This window comes from Cryptomeria japonica, chromosome 3, assembly GCF_030272615.1.
Source record: "Cryptomeria japonica chromosome 3, Sugi_1.0, whole genome shotgun sequence".
Classification (NCBI taxonomy): domain Eukaryota; kingdom Viridiplantae; phylum Streptophyta; class Pinopsida; order Cupressales; family Cupressaceae; genus Cryptomeria; species Cryptomeria japonica.
The window spans coordinates 5,508,650-5,532,244 of record NC_081407.1 but is presented as its reverse complement, the minus strand read 5'-3'; the positions used below and the strand labels follow the sequence as shown (position 1 = coordinate 5,532,244).

The following is a 23,595-nucleotide window of genomic DNA, read 5'->3' as shown; positions in this document are numbered from 1 at the left end:
AATTGAATTAGGTTTCAAATGAGAGAGGTAGACCTCCTTTTATACTTGACTTCCTGAAAAAAAATTAAATTTCTAGAGTAGGTTGACACGTGATCCAAATTCCTGCTCATTTGAGATGACCGTTGTGAGGCCCCAATTTAAGACCTCATTAAGAGGACCAAGGCATGGTACGCTCTAGTCCTAATTCAAGCTAGGGCATACCACACCATGGTCCTGAAAATTATGACTCTAAAATAGGGGGAAGATAGAGAAGATAGTGGAAATGTAAGATAGATAGGTGGTGTGAGTAGAATCAGCATTGCAATTAGGCCTCGAAAGCCGAAGCGCCAAAGTGAGTTTTAGGTGAGCACAACATTATAAGTGAGTACAATTGAGGACCCTATAGAAGATAGTGAGTCTCCTTAGAAAGTCACACTACTACATAGAGGGGGATTTAAAGACAATATTTGAGACAATTTTTTAGTGAATTGTCTTAACTTGAGACAAAACAAAACTTGCGTATCGTCTCAAATATTGTCTTTAACCGAATGTCTTAAATTATTGTCTCAAAATATTGTCTTTATAAAGACAATAAAAAACAATAGTATTATTGTCTCTCGAGAGATGATATAAAATAATGAATTTTAAAAAATATCTCACTATTCAAATAAATCAATATTGTTAAATATAAACTACAATATCGTTGATTAATTCATGTTAGGGCACAATGGAATTGAACCACCATCCTCCTTGTAAAGCAAGTGCTCTTCCATTGAGCTAGCACACTTTAAAGAATAATTTTACCCTTCAAAATCTAGGGTCTCAAAACATCGTTTGGTTTAGTAGTGAGTTTTAAATCTAAATAATGATTGAGAATGTGACTATTGCCAGCTATTTTGTGTTTTTGTACTGAACAAATTTCCATTTCCTTGAAAATAAAATAACTGTTTCTTAGACAAAACCTTACAATATCTATCTAGCTCTATGCAACACAAAGAGAATGTACATAAATTTTGAATGATACATTTATGTTTGTGAATTGGCACCTACATGGTCTGATTCTAATCCTCAGAGTGAACCTGTTCAATGCAAAAGAGGTGTAAGTCATCAGTTCACAAATTCAAATTGCCCTCTTGCTAAGTAAATAACATCAAATAAATTTGGAAGAATATACTGTCTGATTGAGATATAAGAAAAAAGAAAAGGAAGAGGGAAAATTATCCTTGCTATTGGTATCCATGTAATACCAAAGTAGTAAATAAATTGCAACGACGCAAATTTGCAATAACCACTTATTATGTTTAGTTAAAGCACAAAAACTTTCAAGGGATAAATTTCCGTCCCATTTCAACCAAACTTTTCATGTATTACATTGTCAAATTTTAAGACAAATATGAAGAACATAGAAAGATGAATAGGCAAAGAACAATGAATTAAAGATGAATCGCTAATATCTCCACATAAGCTAGTAGAAATTGGTGTCTGAATAGCAGTTAAGGTGCCATCTACAAAAAAAAAAAGTGTTAAAGAAGGTATTACAATATATTTTTTAAAATATCTTTGAAATCAAGCAATCTTATATTCACAAATCCAAAATATAGAAATAGGGCATCCATAAGAAGCGATAAAGGATTTTTTAGTACCAATGGAAGATGAAAACAAAAAAAACACAGTTGTCAATTCAATCCTCACACCAAACTCTATAACAGGAATATCAGCAACAAAGAAAATATAGGTGGTTAGAGCCAAAATTTTGTAGGACGGAGAACAAATTATAGATTCATTTATAATAGTCATTATTAGCATTGTTAACATGGTTTTCTGGGATCGAAATCAGACCTCTAAGAGGATACGATGGCACCAAAGACAACTCCAAATAGGTGAATAAACTCTCCAAATCTGCTCAGAACTGTATGATAGTGCTTTAGACACAAAAATACCACTTTATTGGATATAAAACACACTCAGAAATCCTCCGAAGACAACTTTTATAGCTGCAACTTAAACAACAATCTCCACACCCACTTCCAATAGAATCTCACACCTTTATATGGTGCTCTTCTCAGACTTTATGTATTTGATGATCTCATACCCGTCTGAAATTCGACTCCTATTGTTAACTTATTGACAAGTCTTAAAAAAAATATATCAAAAACATCAAATAAGATTCATGCATTGTATTGTATCTAAAAGATTGGTTTTTCCACAAAATTGACCAAAAGGGGATCGTTGTCTAAACATTTTCTTAGGTTGAAAAACTTAAGATATCAATAACTGATCAATCATATACCAAAAAGTAAAAGATGAAAATATAGTTGCTTTAGTTACAGACAATCTTACCCCTCTTAATGAAACATTTATTGAGTCCTTGAATCTGTTAGATAAGAGTTAGACATTAAACTTTAAGCATGTTAGTACATGCATATCTAGTAAAATGAATAGTGTGAAAATCATTGGGGGAGCCGATTATTTGAGTGTATTGAAAGTTCTTTTGCAACAAAACATGGCAACGACAAAGCACATTATGAGAAACAATTTGTAGAGAATTTGTCAAAAACCAAAGTGACGGGTTTTGCTTCCTTAAGTTCATCAATGTTAAGAAGAAGAGTCAAATGTGAAAGTCTGATTTGGCTTATAATAAGTCAAAATTTTAGGCTAATGCAACAGTTAATGAAAGGGTACAATTTTTTTGAGAGGAATATGCTTTTGTTGTCTCCTAAAATGAGAAAGAAGACAATAGATGTTAATTCTCTGATTTAGCAGAATTGCACCATTTCACTTCTCACAAGAACTGGCATCTAAATTTAACCATAGATAACACAAATTACGAATCAGATTTCTAAGGAGAGTATCAAAAACATATATTAGAATATAGATTTTCCAATAGATGAAGGTACAGAGAAATTAAAATTACTTCTTCCAACAAAAAAATGTGAGCTATATTTTTTATCAATCATTAAAATGCATTTCATTTTGAAAGAATGGGCTGGGAGTGCACCCCAATTGGTCCAACCCTGTATTTCTCCAACATGAATTATATATCTCAGAGAATTTGTAGTTATGCTTGTTGGTAATAATATGGCTATTCTATACTGGCAGGATCGATCCACTGTGAGGGACTAATCACTTGTAGGCTTTTGGAGAAACATGATCTTTTTCAATGCCTTAAAGTATCCCAACTTGTTGAACCTTATCTAGAATCATGTCGTTTGGTTTTCAAAGTGGCATTTGACTAGACTTCACAATCCTTCTCCTACATTGTCTGCCTATTTAATCGCCTAACTGAGATGCAATGATAGACCACCTATATTCACAATAAAAGTATTATATTTTGAGTATTATCATAAATTATTGTGCTTCAAACCACAATGATTGAAATAAACATGTAAAAAGATAGATATGAGAGATTTGTCATAATTAACTAGTTTAGAAATTACATACTTAATGTAAAAGTATACATTATCATAGTGAGGACTTCATAATATATTGTGAACAAATTTGGAAATACAATTGTCAAGAGACTGGTAGTAAGGAAATGGAAACACAATACCATAGCCTACAAGCATCAAAATAGAAAGAATCTACCATACAAGTAGATTTCCTTTAGAAAAAACACTAAAATGTCTAGGAAAAATTGTAACAGCCTTTAAATTAAACAAGAAATTGGGTTAGATCGAAAGGAAAGCCTTTGACAACACAGTTTGAAACAAGTATGTGATACAAAAGCACATAGATAAAAAAGCATATATCAATCAGATACATTGTAATTGATAACAACCTTTCAAAAGGAAAACTTTTCGCAACACACTTTAAAACAAGTATGTGATACAAAAGCACACTGAGATAAATAAGCATATATCAATCAAATACATTATAAATGATAACAACCTTTCAGATTTGACCATTCCTTGATGCTTGACAATGATAGATAATTAGGGGCAAAAACGTATTTTCAAAAATTATCTAATGCTGTAGGTCCCAGACTGCAAACTTCATCAGTTGGAAGGAAAATAATGTTAACAATTAATTTCATAAATACATCCCTTAAAATTTTAGATGGCATAATGATAATAAATTTATATTTTGTAGATGAGCACCAAGAATATAGATCGAACTCTAATCTTGGTAAAGAGTGCAGTTGGGCCCCCAACTTACTTGTGAAATTCAAGATTTAGGCAGTAAGTATATTTGCAAGTAATAGTTTCTTTCAATGCACGCCTAATCTTCTATTCCAAACCGAGATCCATTTGCACTCAGTAAATAGCTATCAATTGGTTAGTGTACCATTAATACTATCCAAATTCAAATCCCATTATCCATAAAAAATCATATGTCAAGCACCAATGCAATCAATTAATTGTGGAATATGGAATTCCTTAACCTGAATTCCTTGGTTTGATACATATTTGTCCATTGTCTAACGTAGTAGAAGTGGAAAGAAAATCATGATGTGGTCAAACAAAAAGGTATTTATTAAATGCTTTTAAAACCCATTTTATATATGTTTTCCCCAATAAGCTAGTTCTACATTCCCACTAACATATTTTTTTATAAGAGAAAATTTAAATAATCTAAATTTGGCTGCCTACAAATTCTTGGTCAAGGCTTTTTACTACAATAGAATATGTATTTTAATTTGATACTGTAAACTATAATTATGTCAAAAAATTTTGCATAAAACATTGTATATAACTGTATCTTACAACAACAAAGTGGTAAAAATGACTTTCTCATATTGAATTAAAACAATACCCCATTTCCTGTCATCTTTGTCAACATATTTTTAGCTCTGTTTGATGTTTTACAGCTAGAAGATAATGGGAATGAAAAGTTTTGACATGTTCATATTCAAAATAAAATGGTTCAAATAAAGTTAGTATTGATTCGAGAGTTCAGAGTAGTGGTTCTGAAATAGAGCATTTTGGTTTTGAGGGTTCATAACTAGGTTACCGGGTTCGCCTCTAGGCCCCCCTGGTACGGGTCCGGGTTCGACCGGGTCCGTGGTACGGGTCCGGTTCGACCTGGGTTCGACCAGGGTTCGAAAAACCCAGAGTGGGTTCGACCCTGGTCGAACCCAGTCGAACCCAGTCGAACCCGGGTGGACCCAGTCGAACCTGGGCAGCTAGGCGGCCCGTAAAGTCAAAAAACAATGCAAATTTAATTTTTTTTTCAATTCCGCCTTGTAAAAAGTGAAAGTTATAACCTTAAAAAGCAGAAAATTAGACGTCTTAAAAAAACAGAAAACTGATGCACGCCATGGAGTTCCGCGTGGGTTTGAAGGTTGTGATTTGGTGTTGGCGGCGGGGGCGCTGCCCCTCGACCCCGCCCTGTACCGCGACAGGGAGCGCGCCCTGGGCGCTGCCCCGGGACCCTGCGAGGGGCGCTGCCCCTCGACCCCGCAAGGGGCTCTGCCCCTTGACCCCGCTGGGGGCGCTGCCCCCAGACCCCATTGGGGGCACTACCCCCAAACCCCCGCAAGGGGTGCTGCCCCTTGACCCCATTGGGGGCGATGTCGGCAAAATCCAGGTCCTCAGTTTGAAAAATTAAACTTGGATGTTCTTAGTTTGAATCCATTTAATGATCAAACTTTAAATTGTTGAAAGTTGAAACAATGATACTTGAATATTTTATCATTTTGATATTAGACTTGATGTATATGATGCTGTTATGGTATGATCATGATGCTATGATTACAAGTTTATGTTGGTTTTCTTGTTTATATGATGCTATGTGACATGCTAATCTTAATTCATGCTTATAGGTTGCATATATATATATAATTTACATGTTTTTGTACTAACGAACCCAAACGAACCCAAACCCCTTTTCAAAATTTTGCCGTACCGGCGTACCGGGTTCTTCGAACCCGAACCGGTACCCGAACCCGAACCGGTAACTTAGGTTCATAATATAGAGATGTTGTAGGTAGGCAGAGCAAATGCATTTGAAGTTTGTCTAACTCTACAATGGATAATTTGATAGAGGAACATGCATTAAGTAAATGTTCAGAAATCGAAGTTCATAAATTTTTGTTCTGCAACCAACATTGTGTCAACTGAAACTATACTATAATTTGTGCCAAAAAAGTTTAGAAAAATTTATAACATAAAGCATAGAAAATGATTTGATGTATTCAAGTTTTCTAATCTATTTAATCATAGAATTTCAGTGTAGGTTAGGTTTGAGAAGAAAGAAGAAAGAGTAGGCCAACCTCAACATCTTTATCTCCACTTTTCCATTGCTCGACATACTGTCCCATCAGGGTTGTGCCTGTGTTGCCAATAATGAACTATAAATAACATTTAATAACATGCTCTATAAATCTTCAAATAAATGCTCATTTTTTTAAACCACCATAACAGAGCATAAATTCTAAAAGAAAGTAATATCTAGTTATAACAATGAAAATGTAAATTTCTACAACAAAATAACTAGAAGTGCACCTTAATTTGCACAAAATTATAGAACTTTATGATTATCTGAATTGTAAAACTTAGAAGACAACAATATGGAAATTTTTTTATAAACATGGACAGAAAATGGGTAGAAACAATACAAATGACAAACCTTATAGAAAATCAGGAAGGAAAAAATTCAAAAAAAGGCAGACAAATGAAAATCAGAAGCAAGCAGAATAATAAGAGAGAAGCCCTATAGGACAAGTTAAATCAATAAAAGACAGAACAGTATACCCTGCAAGTTGAAACCAATATAATCCCTAAAAAGCCTTCACCTACTTAACACAAGTACATGAATGGATTGTAATTGGCTTGATTCCTAATGGTAAGTATCATGTCACAAGGCATTGCATACTCAAAAAGCTTTACCAATGGAGAAAGAGGCTACAGGTAAAGAGCCCAGAGTAGTGATTTGTCTTTATTGTTCATCCTCCCCACTAGAAAATGCTTATAGCTAAAACTGCTAGCGTGCTAAGTGGATTCCCTTGTAATGTGTACCAACATAAATAATAAATGAGGGAAAATATTATTATTGTGACAACCATTTATCATAATCATTCCTGGACATGACTACAAATCACTTAAGGTCAAATCACAAAAAAATTGAAAAAATTCAAAATTGAATATGTTAACAAAATGGGTTTTGTTTTAGCTCGTAATTCGTTGTCACGTGTGATATAATTGGTCTCTTATAGAAAATTTGATCACATTTTAAGAACCCAAAACCACAAGAAAGCATTGAAATAAACTATGAGCTTTATAAGGAAGAGTTCATATATCATAAAATGTGTTGTGGTAAGGTACACGGTAATAGACCTGCCTGGTCTCATGTCTTTACACCATGTTAAAACAAAAGATCTTATTATCTCTTTGATTGGTCATTTTCTCAAAGAAGAAAGGATCTATGATACATTGAAAAGTCCATCAGAAAGACCGAAATGCATCTTTTCCCAAAGTTTATCCCTCAGTTCAAATTTGAAGGATATCTAAGACTTCTTAATAAAATAGCTATTGTTATTGGAGCTCTATAGTACAAATTGATCTTCTGCCCACAGTAAACAACTTTGCAGCAGATCTTATAAAATCAATACATCACCTGCGAATCTTTTGCTAAAATAGGTGTTCCTACAAAACCAATATCCCAATCTCTAACAGTACTACAAAATCTATATCACAGCAATCAAATGTCTTAATTAGCAAAATTAAATAACCGTTGATTTGTCCATTGGAAAATATCAAATTACTTTAGCTCATTTTTATAATGTATTAGGCCACGAAGACAAATGGGATGAGCTCAAGTGGAAAAACAAACAGGATTCCACTGAACACACCTAGATTGAAACCCATGAGACATTAGGAAATCCTAAAATCGGATAAAATATTGCACCCAACTTTCTAAATGGGATAAATTCAAGTCACAGAAGAAAATAGGCTCAGTGTGACTCTGCAGGTGCAAATCCTACAGAGAAGAGCTCCCAAAGTATTGAAATTGATAAAAATATAGTACAAATTTGACTTACTGCCAACAAATAGAGGCCGATAGAAACTCCAATGTTACTCTAAGGGAAAGATTTAATTAATAATGAACAAAAAAAACAAAAACCCTCAAATGTGTAATCTATTCCAAAATGCTAACTTGCAAGGGAAGGTTATCAAATCAAATAATATAGAGCCAGTGTGAAATATGTATACAATCCATGGAAGCAATTAGGTAGACGATAACCCAAAAATGGGGAGTCCATGATATCAACAATAATGAAAATGGAAATATGATATACTAACCATGAGAGAAAAAGTGAGATTTTCATGAGGCATTAAATCCCTGAGTATTTCTTTCCTCCTTTAATCTGATATCAATTTTTGCTCGCAGGGCCAGTGACGAACATGGCAAATCGATTTAAAGCGGTCGTCTAAGATTAACCTCCATCCCGCTCCTCGTAGCATCCTTCCTTTACCCGATCTTGTCACTCCCGAAAATTAAAACACAACCAAATCAACACAAAATACCCACATTTTGCACCACATAAATCCATATACGTTATAAAATTCGACTATAAAAGAAGACGATGATCAAAACACAAAATGAAAGAAGCTCTTGCTGAAAAAAAAGAAATTACGCAAGTCCTGCTGCTGATCCAAGTTTGATTCCATGATGCGTTGTGAAGTCCTGGCCAGATTGTGCTGCAAAATCTTTGAAGTTATAAAATACTACGTTACCCTTGTATTATATTTTATACTATCATACCTCACTTGTGTAGCAATATCTCTTCTAACTTGCATGCCCAAAATGAAAACCCTAATCAACATCTGTGGAAATAGCATGTTCTAGTAAATCTTGTTTTGGCTGTAGTCTCTTACAACTGGTGTTACCAAGAATCAAGATCCACAGGACCCTCTTGCTGATTCATATCTGTGAGTGGATTGACATCCACCTACAGCTCCAATCACCGAATGTCAAAAAAATTTCATACATATTTTGCATAAAAAATATGCAGATTTAGCTCTATTACATAGCAGAGCAAAAAAATCTGGAAACAAAAATGGATTGAGATTACATTAATCGTATCTTCCCCTTCTAGAGGGCGATCCATTAGGGTTTATTGTTTAAAACATCATGAATGGACGATTCATTCATACGAAACTGCTTCATTTGAACGCACCATACCAAAAAAAAACCATTTCCCACTATTCCTTTCCCCCTTCCCAAAATGCGGGCACACTATACAAAAAAAAAATTCCCGCTATTCCTCTGCCCCTTGCCAAAATGCATGTCTGCCCCTTGCCAAAATGCATGTCTTTTGTCTTAATTTTTAATTCAAGACAAATCAAAATAATTTTAGTTTTTAATTTTAGATAATTAAAATAATACTTTAAATGTTTGAGACAAGATTATTTTTGTCTTAAAAAAATGTCTTAAACTACCCCTTTATATAGTAGTGTCATTTGTATCTTTCCCTAAGGAAGTGATCCTCAATCTGCAAATCCTTCCAAGAGCAGTGAGCTTCCTTGGGTAGTGATCCCTAAAAAAGTGTAATTATGTTCAAATATAGTGTGAGTTAACTCTCATCATGGTTTCTTCCTACTTGGGTTTTCCATATAAATCTGGTGTTATCTTGTGCATGTGTGTTCATTGTTTATCTTTATATAATATTGATCAAATTAAGATTTAAGGTTGAATTGAATCATGAAATAAATTGTTAAGATTTGTTCAAGACTAATTCAGCCCCCTCTTGTCGCATGACTACACTTTTTACCCCGACCCTAATCCTCTTTGAATTTAACCTTTTAACCATAGCCCTTTTGCCTCTTAAAAATTATGTATCTTAAGGTCTTCAATGAATCCAAATCAACCATTATCATCATACCCAACTTATGCTACTATTTTGATCATCTTATTGCTATCATAGAGAGGTTATGCTAGTTTACCGAGTAATCCACATATTAAGTCCAAATCAAATAGAACTGGGCTACTTTCTATTTCCAGCTCTATCAAGAAGAATGGAGGTGGTTGAGATTTACATTTGATTCCATTAGATTTCTAATGTTGTTTGGGTTCAACCAATCTCCCCTTCTGCAAATCTAAATTGATTTGTTTGCAATTATTTGATGATTTATTTTTCATTAAAGATTTTTTCTCATAGCGATTTACAAATGCATAGCAAAACATTTCTTAATAAAATAGAAATTCGAGAGCAATTTTCCAACCAAAAAAAGCCGTCTAGAAGCTTGAATAAATTGAAAAGGGAGAGTGGAATTGCTCCAGCACCTTTTGACAAGCGTATTAAGCGGTAGCTTACACGTCCATCACCATCTTATCAATTACGCGCCGACTTGAATTGCTCTGTTTACAACATTATTATGAATACCATCGATATTCTTAGAATCATCCAGACACGCTCTAGAAGATATATACATACAATTACCTTCTTTACCCAACAAACACACAGTTACAGTTTCTTTCATAATATTGTATTGCGGTTCTATTGTAAGTAAAGAGAGGATGATTGTGTACCAGGACCTTCTCACAGGTAACTATATTCACTGCTACTTTGAATTTTATTTGGACTTGTTAAATTGAATGTTTGATATATATATATATATATATATATATATATATATATATATATATATATATATATATATATATATTAGATTTTTAGAGTGCTTAGTATTTGATTTTTTAAAAACTGTGTAGATGTTGTAGTTTAGTAGAGCAAACGGTAAGGTCCCATGGAGGGGGCTTCCTAAAAAAAATTCTGTGGGTGCTGCTGATATTTTGGTGGTTCCATGATTTAGCAGCCTTGATCAGCTTAAAAGTTTTTTAATTAACAAATGAATAATATTTAATTAAAAATCTCTTTTTTGAAGGGAATTTATTTAAAATAGTAGCTAATTGATAAGTGATTAAAAAATGCCCCTCCCACTCTGAAATATGCACCCTAAAATGTAGGAGCTCTTAATTTTCAAGAAAAGAATGAGACCTTTATTATCCGTTAATATTTGGCTTATTCTAAAATTAAAAAAAAGAGGTTCTAAATGCTCCTCTTCAATATAATGAATGAATTATAAACTTGTCATGTACATTAATCTTCCCATATTTTTTTCGTAGTAAAGATACTATTATATTTATTTGTTCATCCTATACATGGCATTATCTTCAGAAAGATGTACAGTTGCTATCTTCTTCTATCTATTGGTTTGCCAAGAGTCATTAGGAAGTTGAATTGTTTCCTATCGAGGTGAAACCATTTCTTTGTATAACTCATCATCTCTTGGCAGTTCCTAATGTGGTGGTAGATGATGAGTTGCAAGAGTGCCACTTGGACTGTTGCATTGTCTATATTGACTATATTGTCTAAAGTCCTTAATAATGCTCAAAGCAATGTGATAAAATTCTACGTGAATTGAACTTTGCAGTTTGGCCTAGAGGTGTGTTTGGTCCTACTAAAGTCGTGATAGAAATTGCAAAAAGTTTTGGAAAAGCTATGTTTACTATAAGAGTGACTCCAAGCCATGATGATGGTGTTGGAGCTATTATATGTCTATGTACCACTGTTGTGTTTATATGTCCTAGCTAAGTTATGAGCCCTTTTGTGGCCAATCCATTGTTGGTTTGTGTGGTTTATTTCTTATGTTTACTATAGGTGGAGTACTTTACCAAGTTACTAGCCCTTTTGTGGCCAGTCCATTGTTGGTTTGTGTGTGGTTTATTTCCTATGTTTACTATAGGAGTGTCCATATAATGTATTGTGTCCATATAATGTACCACAAACCATGTTTACTATAGGTGGAGTACTTTACCAAGTTACTAGCCCTTTTGTGGCCAGTCCATTATTGGTTTGTGTGTGGTTTATTTCCTATGTTTACTATAGGAGTGTCCATATAATGTACCACAAACCATGTTTACTATCGCTGGAGTACTTTACCAAGTTACTAGCCCTTTTGTGGCCAGTCCATTGTTGGTTTGTGTGTGGTTTATTTCCTATGTTTACTATAGGAGTGTATATCGTGTCCATATAATGTACCACAAACCATGTTTACTATAGCTGGAGTACTTTACCAAGTTACTAGCCCTTTTGTGGCCAGTCCATTGTTGGTTTGTGTGTGGTTTATTTCCTATGTTTACTATAGGAGTGTCCATGTAATGTATCGTGTCCATATAATGTACCACAAACCAGGAAAGTGTTATTCAAAGTCATGATAATGGTCAGGAAAGTGTTATTCAAAGTCATGATAATGGTGTTGGAGTTATTGTATGTACCATTGTTGTGTTCATGTGTATCAACTTGGACTCAAACCTAGGACATTTTATTTATTGGAGTTCTTTACCCACTAAGCTATTGTTCCCTTTGTGGGTAGTCCATTGTTGATCTATGTGTGGCTTATTTTCAAAACTCCCTCAAGTCAAATTGCATCTTAGTTTGGCTCTAATACCACATGTTGACTTATAACTCATATGAAGCAACTAGTACTTGAACCCAGGACCTTCCATTTGGACTGCTCTACCAAGTGTTGGGACTCCTAGTTTGGCTCTAATACCACATGTTGACTTATAGCTCATATGGAACAACTAGTACTTGAACCTAGAACCTTCTATTTGGAGTTCTCTACCAAGTGTCGAGACTCCTAGTTTGGCTCTAATACCGCATGTTGACTTATAGCTCACATGGAGCAACTAGTATTTGAACTACCAAGTGACTTCCATCTAGTGCTGGAGTCCTTTGTGGCCAATCCATCACTGGTTTATGTGTGGCTTATTTCCAACATGCTAGTGAATTCTCTTAGATTAGTCACCCTCCACAAGGCACAGTCCCAATTCCATTAAGTTCGGGAAGTACGTATGGAGCCTTGTCTTCTAGCTATTGCTTGGTGTACCATTGGGCTTGTTTTTGAAGAAAACCCACTTTGTCTACTCTCCAAATATGCATAAAATAGTTCTCTAAAAACACAGTTTCAAGAATTTGATGTCTTTGCCACAATAGGTCGTGCATAGTCAATAGGGAAGTGTGGAAGATAATGTTCCTATTTATATGGTACAATTTTCTTTGTTGTTAGTATTATAATGCAAATCAGCAATTGAGAATCCAGAAAGGATTGCCAATTGTTGCAGCAAAGATCACAAACTCCCAACTTTTGAAATGCAAGTACTTAAAGATTGAAACAAAGGTATTAAATCATGAAAAAGCATTGAAATTAAACAGCATAGAGGCTGATTTCATTGATATTGAAAATTCATTCAAGAAATTGTTACAATCAACAAGTTACAAGAGAAATCATCAAGCAAATCTCTTCTCCATAACCATGCGACTTCTCTAATTTCATACATTTTGAAACTCTGACCAAAGCACACCAAAACCAGCTATAGGCATCTGAAATTCATTCCATTATCTCTAGATATCCTCGTCCTGCCACCCAACTACAAGCTCTTGCCTTCTATTCTACTTTCTCTCTCTGTTTGACCACTTCCAACTTCTCTTTTCTATCCCAATTTGGCATTTTTTACTTCCTGTTCTCTAACCAGCCATTTCTCTATGTCTCCACCTCTGCTTAGGCATGGGAACCTTCCCAATTAAGCCTCCATACAAAGACCACCATCAATTTTTATTGGCACCATTCACTTGATTTCCAACATTTTTAGACTCCACTCTCTCCATCACCAAGTGCCTAGGGCTAACCAAGCTCAAAATAGGCAAATAAATTTGAATTCAAGAGGCTCCAAAATATACATTAAATACCCCATTCTTTCCTGGGCATGGCTTTTAGTCCTCTTTTAATTTGGAGAAAAATACATAAATATACAACTTTGATAACAAATTTAAGCATAGCAAATTAACCTCTCTATTTTAATAACATTTGATAGAGCTGAAGAAGATCAAATAATGAAGGAAAATCTCCCCTGCAAGACCAAAAATCAAAGCACAACAAAATTAAAATTAAGAGGAAAAAAATGTTTTTGGATATGCAGGATTGCCTATGCACCCAGATATTCTCCTGCATCACATTACATGTATTGAATATGAACTCATTTTAAGATGTCCAAGAAATACATCATAGGCATTCATTGGTACCACATCACAAACTAGTTCCTCTCGGAAAGGATGAATTTAATATAAAAAGTAGCATTGGAAAGTAACCTATGTAACTTGAGTGTTTCACGAGTCAAACCATCAATATTTTTAGGGATTCAAATGAGGCATTATTGGCAACTTCAATATCTCAATAGTTGTTAAAGAGATTAGATTTCATGCTACCACCATCAATCATGAATTCCAATGGCTTCCCTTGCACTCATATCTATAAATAGAATAGTCACTTAGCTTCAGCTTCCAACATTATATTCTATGTAATGTTAACTAGGACATTGGAATACATGTCAATGATTTCATCTAAGACCTTTACATCATTATCCTCTGCTCCAGCCTACATAAGGAAACTCCTTTGAATATGGAACTTAGCAATGGAAATAACTACAACTCTTGTGTATGTCACACCATTTACCTATCTTGGATGGTTCACTTTTGTTTCAAGGTGATTACTAGATGTTTCCCTCTTTTCCTTTTGCTTGAACTCCTCCTCAATGGTTTTCATATAATGATAGGCTTCTCCAATTATCTTGAGTTTAACCAGCCTTAGTAAAGACTAAATGGATGCTCATAGGCCATTGCAATACTTGAGGACTCGATGCTACTCTAACAAAAATGAGTTCAAAATTGGATAGATCTCATGGAAGGAATTGGTGTCGTCTTGGATATGTTCAAGGTATATTCATTCTTGAAGGCTCCTAAGAGTTTATTCTAGGTTGAGTCATATCCATCATTAGAAAAATCATTAATGCAAAAATATGATTCTAACTGATCTAACCAATTATCTTTAGCATGTACATTCATCTTATCCTCCAATGCAAGAATGTCTTAGAAGTTTACTTGAAACCTAGGGCCCAATCAATCACCAAAAGCTTTAATTGGTAATAGGATCAATGGAGCCACTCATTCAGGGATTTTTGCAAACTAGGTGAGTACAAATTGCCATTGGTCTATGAATGCTTCTTCAATTTTGTTCTTTATCATCACTCCTCTTGTGTGTGTTTGGCCAACTTGAAACGAGTTAATAGATAGTTTGATGATTCTTGAGGTTTGACATCAAGATTTAAATATTCCAATTGTGTTCGATGGGTCATGCAAGATGAAGATGAACTTCTCTAATGACATAAATTCAAACCCTGGTTTTAATACTAGTGGACAATTCTCTAGATTTGGATCTAGATGAAATTATGTGTTTGCAAAATCTTCTATGTTAGATAGAGTGATATATATAACTAAAAATAGAAAATAAATGACTATCTATACATTTGCCTTGTACATGGAATACTCATGAGAAAGAGTGAGGATGTTATGTTCTTCTATTGTAATGAATACCCCTGATTTTTTTTTCTAAAGTTTTTGCCAAGGGAAAAGTACATGTTGTGAACAAATAATAGTTTTCTCGCTGACTGAAAGTCTGACTGGTAATATTTCAGTGTGCATACAATGTTCTTACGTTTGTTCATGAAAATAAGTAACATTACAATAAGACATTAGAAAAGAAATTACAATAAGTAAAACTATCAACCCCAGCAATAAATACCTCAAAATATGAGGCTTTGCAAAATATTTCAGACTCGTACAACAGACATTAAGAGGAACAGTCAACAGCAGCTCCAGTATAACTCAATCTACAGCCATTGATAGGCCTCCTTAGTGCAATGATAATGCCCTATATCATTCACAATTATACCAAATAATTCTGAAACACTCAGACCTTATACTCAGCCAACTCCAACTCAAACACCTTTTAAAGATCAGAAACTATGCTCGGAAATCTCGGTTGTAGCAAAGGAGTTGCTGGTTCAACAGGGGCAGCAACCTACAAATTCCATGACTTCATTTTTCACCCAATATTTTCTGCCAATCATCTTTAGTTGTCCTCCACAATTCAGGTCAGATTGAAGAGAGAATTTAGACCCCAAACACACCCCTAAACATCGTGGCATTAATCTCAAAGAATCCAAAACTGGTACATCTTGCTAGAGGGCCGATTTTGCTTCAAAAAATTTCAGATCATCAAAAACTCTGAAAAATCAATCAAAAATTGGTCATCTAGATTCTAGCCCTTAAAGAAAGATTGTAGCAGTACCCACGAAAATCCAAGGGAACTCTATTCTTCAATTATGAAGGATACAGCCACATCTGGAATAAAATATGCAAACAACATTGAAACCACACCAAAAACTCCCAAAACCCAAAGCCAAAATCAACCAAAAAACTTCACAATCAGTTTATCTCAAAAATCTTCATTTTCCCTGAAAAAACTGAATCAAAACTTCATTATGAACCTCTGTGTTTCTTGAGTGAAAACACTGGATTAGCAAGGGTGGGCCTCTCACCACCAAAACCAGCAAATTGAAGAGGGTTTTCGTCCTAATTCCTTTGTTCATTCTAACAACATTTTATTATGTGTGCAAATTGTATATGTAAAAATGAGAGCTAAAACCCCAATTTATAGAGTTTGGAGGGAACTAGGGTATTTTAAAAAAATTCAAATCTTTAATTTCCCTCAAAAAAAACTCTCAATAGGCTTTTAAAAATAGCTTAAGTTTTTCCCCAACCTAGGCATCCAACTTTGGGGTCAACAGTTAGCACTTTAACTTTAGTGTAAATATTGAAATAATGTCCATCACCTTATGAAACTCGTCAAGACGTCGGAAATAGAAATTCAATCATGCCAAGACATAATGGAAGTTGATAGAAAATAATTGATGTTGGCATGAGAACTTACTATAAATAGCAATATTCTATGAAAACCAAAGAGAGAAAACCCCCCCAAAACTAGAAAGATTGGCGCCATGCAAGCACTTACTATAAAATAGAAGTGTTCTCTAAAAACCAAAGAGAACAAACCCAAGAAACCCAAAAAGATCGAGGACTGAGGAGAACAAACCCAAAAAAGACCCCAAAAGATCAAAAAAAAAAAACCAGAATGCTCCAAAGAGTGTTGTCACCAATTGATACCCAAACTTCTATAGGCAACCAAGAAAATGCAACCCAAGCTATCCAAGAACATTGGAACAATTCCTGCATGCCTGGAAACCTAGGGAAAACCCCAGAAACTGGTCAGCACATGTAGAACAAGATGGTGTAAAAATGGGTATCTTTCAATCCTCTTTCAATCCTCCCACCCAAAGATTGTTTGTCCTCAAGTAATGCCAGCCCATAATGGTTGTCACTGAAAATTATTGTGACATTCTAACCATACGTGCAAGATGAAAACAAGAAACAACCACTAATTGATCCTCAAACACCCATCCAATGCTTGACCTTAGCTGCAACACCTATTCCTTTTATGTGAAACCAAAAACTAACCGTCACTTCTTAGTCTGAAAATGCTTAGATCTATAGTTGTTCAAGTCTGATTTTTCAAATCACAAATTCATTAGTGTACCATATCTTGCTCAAAACCTCTCTCCAATCCACTTGTATGAACACAAATGGACTCATAAGATGTCTGTAAAAAGAGGCAACAACAACATTTTTTTCACCCTTATGATCCATATCCTCGCATGTTATGACTGTTTTTGGCATGATGACTACATTACAGTTGAACCAAATGGATCTTTAAATACTAAATTCCTGCTGCCACCCAGAAGGTGAAGGCTTCCTTTTTCTGATTTATTAATCACATGAAAATCACAGCTGACCTAGCTAAAAAGCACACTGCAAACTAGTGACAGCTCTCCGTCCATACGTGTTGAGCAGTGTCACTCATGCAATGTTGTATGTCCCTTGCTTCAGATGCAATTTTAACACGTATGTAATCAACAAGTCTTCACAGGGTAGGGCCTCCGATTTACAAAATTGCCTCTCCTAAACATGATTATCTGTTAAAGTCTAAAGAAAAGTTGTAAACTTGGGTTGAATGGCTTGCATGTATCAGTGAGACAAAAATCTATATTGCAATAGTTTTTAAAAGATAATAACACTATTATACAAATTTAACTGTCATGTATCTTTTTTCTTATCTTTTTCCATGGTGTCACTGGGCTATCATCTTATACTCAGCCTTATGACAGATGTTTTAAATGTTTAGGAATATGAGATATCTGATCTTTGATCTTACAGGTGATGAGCTTCTTTCTGATTCTTTTCCTTATAAGGAGATTCAGAATGGAATTCTATGGGAAGTTGAAGGAAAGGTAAGGCTTGGACTGTAAGTTCTCCTATCATATATGGCTGCATATCTAGCAACTGCACAACACCACAACCTTCTGGTTTTTGCAGTGGGTCATTAAAGGGGCAATTGAAGTGAACATTGGAGCAAATCCCTCAGAAGAGGGTGGAGATGAAGAAGGCGTAGATGGCCAGCCAGTTAAAGTTGTTGACATTGTTGACACATTTCGACTACAGGTAAGTGACGAAGCGTGCAACTGATAAAGTCCACTTACAATGTTATTTTCAGTAAATGTTTCCTTGAATTTGACTTCACACTCCTACTTTGATAGGAGCAACCCTCTTTTGACAAGAAGTCATTTATGGCACATATTAAGCGTTATATTAAGAGCCTTACACCAAAACTGCCTGAAGAACGTCAAGAGGAGTTCAAGGAAAATGTTGAAGGAGCTGTTAAATGTCTTCTTTCAAAACTGGACGATCTTCAATTGTGAGTAGTATTTGAGCTTACTCTTGAGTTTTATCTTCTTAATGCTGCTAGAAACTATCTATTATAGAAATAATAGAGATTACTCAATATATATAATCACAAACACAATGAAATCGAATATCTTTGGGTTGTTTTTGCTTGGTTATAGTCAATTGTCTGTAATTAACTACATCTTTCTTGTTTGTACATTATCCTTTCTATTATTATATTACAGTCTTCTGTATTTTTGGTGTTTGATAAAAAGAGGGATTCATCAGGTACCTCACTCTCAAAATAAATAAATAAAATTAAATCAGACCAAATTACCATGGGCGTGATTTTGAAAAGGCAAAAACACATCATAAGAGTGAAATTCTCTAATTATTTTACCAAAATTTCAAATTTTTTCTATTACCAATACCTTACAATTATTACCAATATCTTACAGTTCTTACCTTTTTTCTATGCAGAAATATGTTATAACATTAGTAGAGACATTAGCCTATTCCACCTGTGATCCATAAACTGGGATTGATATTTTATGCACTAGCTATCAACTTGTCCATTAATTAACTTACAATGTGCACATGAGAAAACACTATACTCGATTAAGAAGTTCAAGAATTTACATTAAAAAATCTATGTTGAAAATAATTTCTAGCAAAATGTAATTTTAAACTCACTTAAAATCCACAACTTCAATGGAAAATACGATCTTAGGCCTCTTGGACACACAACTAGATTGAAACAACAATTTCAGTCCCTAAGATCACTTACAAGCTCTCTAATTTTCTCCTTGATTTCATTTATCTCTCTTCTTTCTTTATATAGTTGCTTCTAGCCTTGGCAATGAAGAAACAACGGTGACCTTTCACTCCTCTTGAAAATGAGAGAAACAAAGTGTGACTTTTCAAGTGCTCTTGAAAGAAAGGACAAACCAGGACATTCCTCTCCTCTTGAGAAGAGGAAAAAAATACATAAAGACAAAGTGGTGCTTTTATTTTTCTCGGATGTTCTTCTTGTCCTCCATCTTTCAGAAAGCATAACTTTTGCATTAAAATTCATAACAAAATATCATATTTTTAAATTGCATGACTTGTTTGAAAGGAATACAAATTTATCAAAAAAATTCAGATTTTGATGCAAACGTGCTTATGAGCCATGATCATGTTTCCATGCAATTACAAACAAAACAGATCCATTTTTGGATCAACCTGGACACACGGTCTTGTGATCAATGCATGTTTTAAACATACTAGTAAAATTGATAAGCCAGAGGCTACGATAAAATTCCTAAGGCCATGAAAAACTTGTTTAAAGGTTCCAATTGATGGTTTGTTCCTGCCTTTTTTTCTTCCTTGAAGCTGGCCCCATGCTTGTCTACTATAGTCCAAACTGATATTGGGCTCATTGTCTTCCTGACCTTAAACATTCCAGCAGCAGCACCTTTTTCTTACATTATTTAATGCTTTGGATCCATTTTACTATACTCCCAGCTAGAAATCAGAACTGCTACATGCCCATGAATTCAGCTTCCACCAATGCTTTCATTCCTTTTGTGCTGTATTTATAATGCAACTGTTTCCAAGTACCAAGCAAACCGTGGCTAATGTGATTTTCGTTTCCACAAGAAAATTATTTCTTAGTTCATAATCTGATGCAACCCCATTCTTTTATTTCCTCTCTTGAACTTGAAATACAGAGCACCTATAATGAGTATAAGAATGGAAGTGATGATTGAATAGACATGTAACTACCGAACAAATATGATTGTTTTACATCCTATATCAGCCCTTGTCCTCCTGTTGTTTGTTTGAGCGTACTATTTGAATCATATCAATCAAAATCTGCTGCTTTTAACCGTAATGTATCCTGCAAATGTATGTCCCCTTCCTAATTTTCCCTAGGATTGCAAATGCAACAAATTAGGGTTAGGGTTACATCTTACCAAGTAAATATCTCTTTAAATAATGTGATCCTAGATTAGAATTCTGCAATCATAACATATAAAACATATACATACTAGGGTTAGACAAGATACAATCGTATAAGATCATTTCTGCCCATTCATTTCTACTTTCATGAATCCCTCCTTGTTTCACATGCTCCTTCTTTCTTCTTACTCCCCCCTTCCTTTCAAATGAGGTTCTCTTCTCCCTTTTATATCTCATGTTTGAGGGAGTCGCAGCTTTTCATTTCATGCCTTTTTACCGTTCATTAAACTTAATTAAATTTTAATTTTATTTTTCATATTTTAATTTTAATCTTATTATTCTTTTGTATTTTAATTTTATTAGTATTATTTATAATTAAATCCTATTCAAAGAGGGGACATCACAGCAAAGTTGTAGGCCTTTTTATAATGAGTGCGTTTCATGTGCAATGGAGATTAAGAGTACTTGTAATTGAGCTTATAGGAGCTTGAACAACTCCTACATTTGCAAGGGTTCTGTGGCTTTATTAGCTTCTCTCTAATAATAGAGAAATCTAATGCTTTTGAATTGGAGTAGCTTCCCTTAAAACAATGTTTTCAACTGGGCTAGCACCTTTCTTCATTGCATTGATATTGAATTGAGAGGTTCCTACAATTATATTCTTCTTTCTAGGGATAAGACTCAAAACTAAAGTTGATACTACTGCAAGCTCGTTGTTTGTAGCCTAGGGTATTCCAATTGAAGAGGCGTCTAGGAATGATTCCTTTTGTCATCTGCTTTATTATACATTAATAATTTTCATGAGCAACCTTACAAGATATTTACTGATTTTAATGTTTCTTTTATTCATATTGTCTTTAAAATTTGACGTTAGATTATATGAACCTTTGTTTTATTTAATATAATCTGTTGAGAAAGCAAAATGTAACATAAAATAGTGAAGCTTCTGGTTCAATCTCACTTTAGATTATATTTATTATGTCAGAATAAAATTTGAAGCTGTTTAGTGGTGCTTATTCCTGCAGTTTTATTGGTGAATCCATGAGGGAAGACAGTACCCCGGTGTTTGCATATTATAAAGAAGGAAGCTCGGATCCAACGTTTATATATTTCAGAGATGGACTGAAAGAAGTCAAATGTTGAACAACATGACCAATATGTACACACATAATTAATTTTCTAGTACTTAGATTTTGGACGTTAGAGTCATGACATGCACATTCTGTTTTATTTGAGATTTGAATTTCGACTATGAAGTTCTATTCATATTGCCAGGATTCTAGGATGTACTCTTACTCTAAATTAAATGTAGATTCTTTTTAATGTCTGATTTCTACATAGAAAATGTGGGTGCTACTGCTAGATTGTACCCATTTTCTATCTGTGTGCGCTTCTTAGTTTATGGCTGCTTATAGTCTTTGCTCCAAGATGGACTCGATTATGTCAGATGAATTCTACAGCATTAATAGCTAAAAATCATTGATTATGAAAATTCTTTGCTGGATTTTGTGTATTTGGATTAGTGTGGAGTGCATTTTCCAGTATTTGTTTTCGGTGACATTTTTCTGTTATCGCTCGCTAGTTCTTCTGAAATTCTCTTCTGAGAAAGGAATATGATATATTGTTTTCCATAGTGCATCCTTCACTAAGGCCTTGATAGAAACATGCAATATTTGCTCTCCATCCTTTACCAGCTCTTTATTTTCAAGGTCTACAGTTAATTGTGTGGCAAGCTGTCCCAATCTATGATGCCAAATGATTGCAACACTTACATCCACCTCGGCTTTCTATGTTATTTTGTCTGTATTTCAATGTCACATCTTCACAAAGTTTACATAAATTTGAATCCTTCACTCCTCTTGTGGCTATCCTAAATATTACAATTAGTTGCACTCAATCTGACAGGGAATTACATCTGATTCGATTTGCAGCAAGTAGAGTATTAATCGTTGTGGATACGAGTAAGATAATTTAGTTTTGGATTTACTTTTGGTCACGTCTAGGTAATGCCTGTTGGGAAAAACGTCTCAACCATTTTTTCCACGTTTTGGCAATTCGTAGTAAGGTGTTTTTTAGTCACCAGATTAGAAAGAGTGCGAGAAGGGGAAGATAAGATCACAAGTTGGAGGAAGAAGTTTTGTATTTAACTACTCTCAATTTAGGTGGTGGAATGTGTGCATGAATAAGAATGCTTAAATTAACTCACAGTTTATAATACATGGTCATAGAAACAATTCATGATTTGTTTTCTACAATGCCAGAAATGGCTATGCTTAGATTACAATCAATTCCCCAAAATCTCAGAGGTGGAAACATGGACAATAGTTTGGATTTCCTTTTAATCACCTCTAGATAATGTCAAGAGTAAAGTAGAAGTGCCCACATCATTATCATCCCTCAGATTGAGATGGTGCAGAGGGAAAGAGGGGCTATAGTAATATTACTAAGACACGACGTCCCTCTCCTTTGTTGTCTACTCTTCATGGTGGGATCGCATTGGAAAACTAGTAAACTAAGCTAGGGGCAGACTAAATTAAACTAGTAAACTTAAATAGTCAACATAACTTTATTTTGAATCTCATATTACCAAGGGAAAGAGGCTTCATATCCACTATGTTTAAACTAGATTGAATATCATCATATTTGCCAAATGTGAAAAGAGTATTCGATGTACACCGTTTCAAAAATGTCACAATAGTATTGTAGAGATCTTTGTCCAAATGTTTGTACTTATACAATGTTGCCTAAAGTTCTCAATTAGTGGTGGATGAAAAAAAAATGTATAAGAATCATATTATTTTTTAGTTTCGTGTTGGATATCAAAAATGATCAAAGTGTTACTATTTGAGTATATTTATTTTAGGATAGTTTATACAAAAATGAAATTATATTGTGGATAGCCTTACACATTCACAAACAAAGAGAATTTTTTGTTGGAATTAATCACCTTATCCTTTATATCAATGGGATGAACCTATAAGAGGTTTTGGGAAGAAATTATGAATAATTTATAAAATCTACTCCAATCTTGTATGAACTTTTGGATTTGTTGT

At 34.3% G+C, this 23,595-nt stretch overlaps 1 protein-coding gene and 1 long non-coding RNA gene across 6 annotated transcripts; one reads left to right on the top strand and one right to left on the bottom strand.

Annotated features, from left to right (window-relative positions):
* Positions 1 to 829: 829 nt before the first annotated feature.
* Positions 830 to 9,185, bottom strand: LOC131065666 (uncharacterized). Of its 5 annotated transcripts, none has more exons than XR_009111451.2 (5): positions 8,993 to 9,184; positions 8,555 to 8,869; positions 8,220 to 8,404; positions 6,191 to 6,249; positions 830 to 1,058 (listed from the first exon to the last, which is right to left on the bottom strand). It is a non-coding gene; the product is annotated as an uncharacterized LOC131065666 (long non-coding RNA). The 5 variants fall into 5 exon arrangements; XR_009111450.2 differs by having other exon boundaries at positions 8,555 to 8,618; positions 8,796 to 9,181; XR_009371903.1 differs by having other exon boundaries at positions 6,191 to 6,268; positions 8,555 to 9,185.
* Positions 9,186 to 17,997: 8,812 nt separating this feature from the next.
* LOC131065636 (translationally-controlled tumor protein homolog) lies at positions 17,998 to 21,812 on the top strand. Its single transcript, XM_058000196.2, has 4 exons — positions 17,998 to 18,165; positions 18,251 to 18,376; positions 18,472 to 18,629; positions 21,568 to 21,812. The coding sequence occupies exons 1-4, from the start codon at positions 18,052 to 18,054 to the stop codon at positions 21,683 to 21,685; spliced, it is 516 nt and encodes a 171-aa protein (XP_057856179.2). The 5' UTR covers positions 17,998 to 18,051; the 3' UTR covers positions 21,686 to 21,812.
* Positions 21,813 to 23,595: the final 1,783 nt, after the last annotated feature.

What these genes read in the sequence shown, in the direction of transcription:
- LOC131065636 (XM_058000196.2), top strand. Translation starts at nt 18,052, where the DNA reads ATGTTTAGGAATATGAGATATCTGATCTTTGATCTTACAGGTGATGAG. An exon ending in TATGGGAAGTTGAAGGAAAG is followed by an intron (nt 18,166 to 18,250) that starts GTAAGGCTTGGA and finishes TGGTTTTTGCAG; the next exon opens with TGGGTCATTAAAGGGGCAAT. An exon ending in AAACTGGACGATCTTCAATT is followed by an intron (nt 18,630 to 21,567) that starts GTGAGTAGTATT and finishes TTATTCCTGCAG; the next exon opens with TTTTATTGGTGAATCCATGA.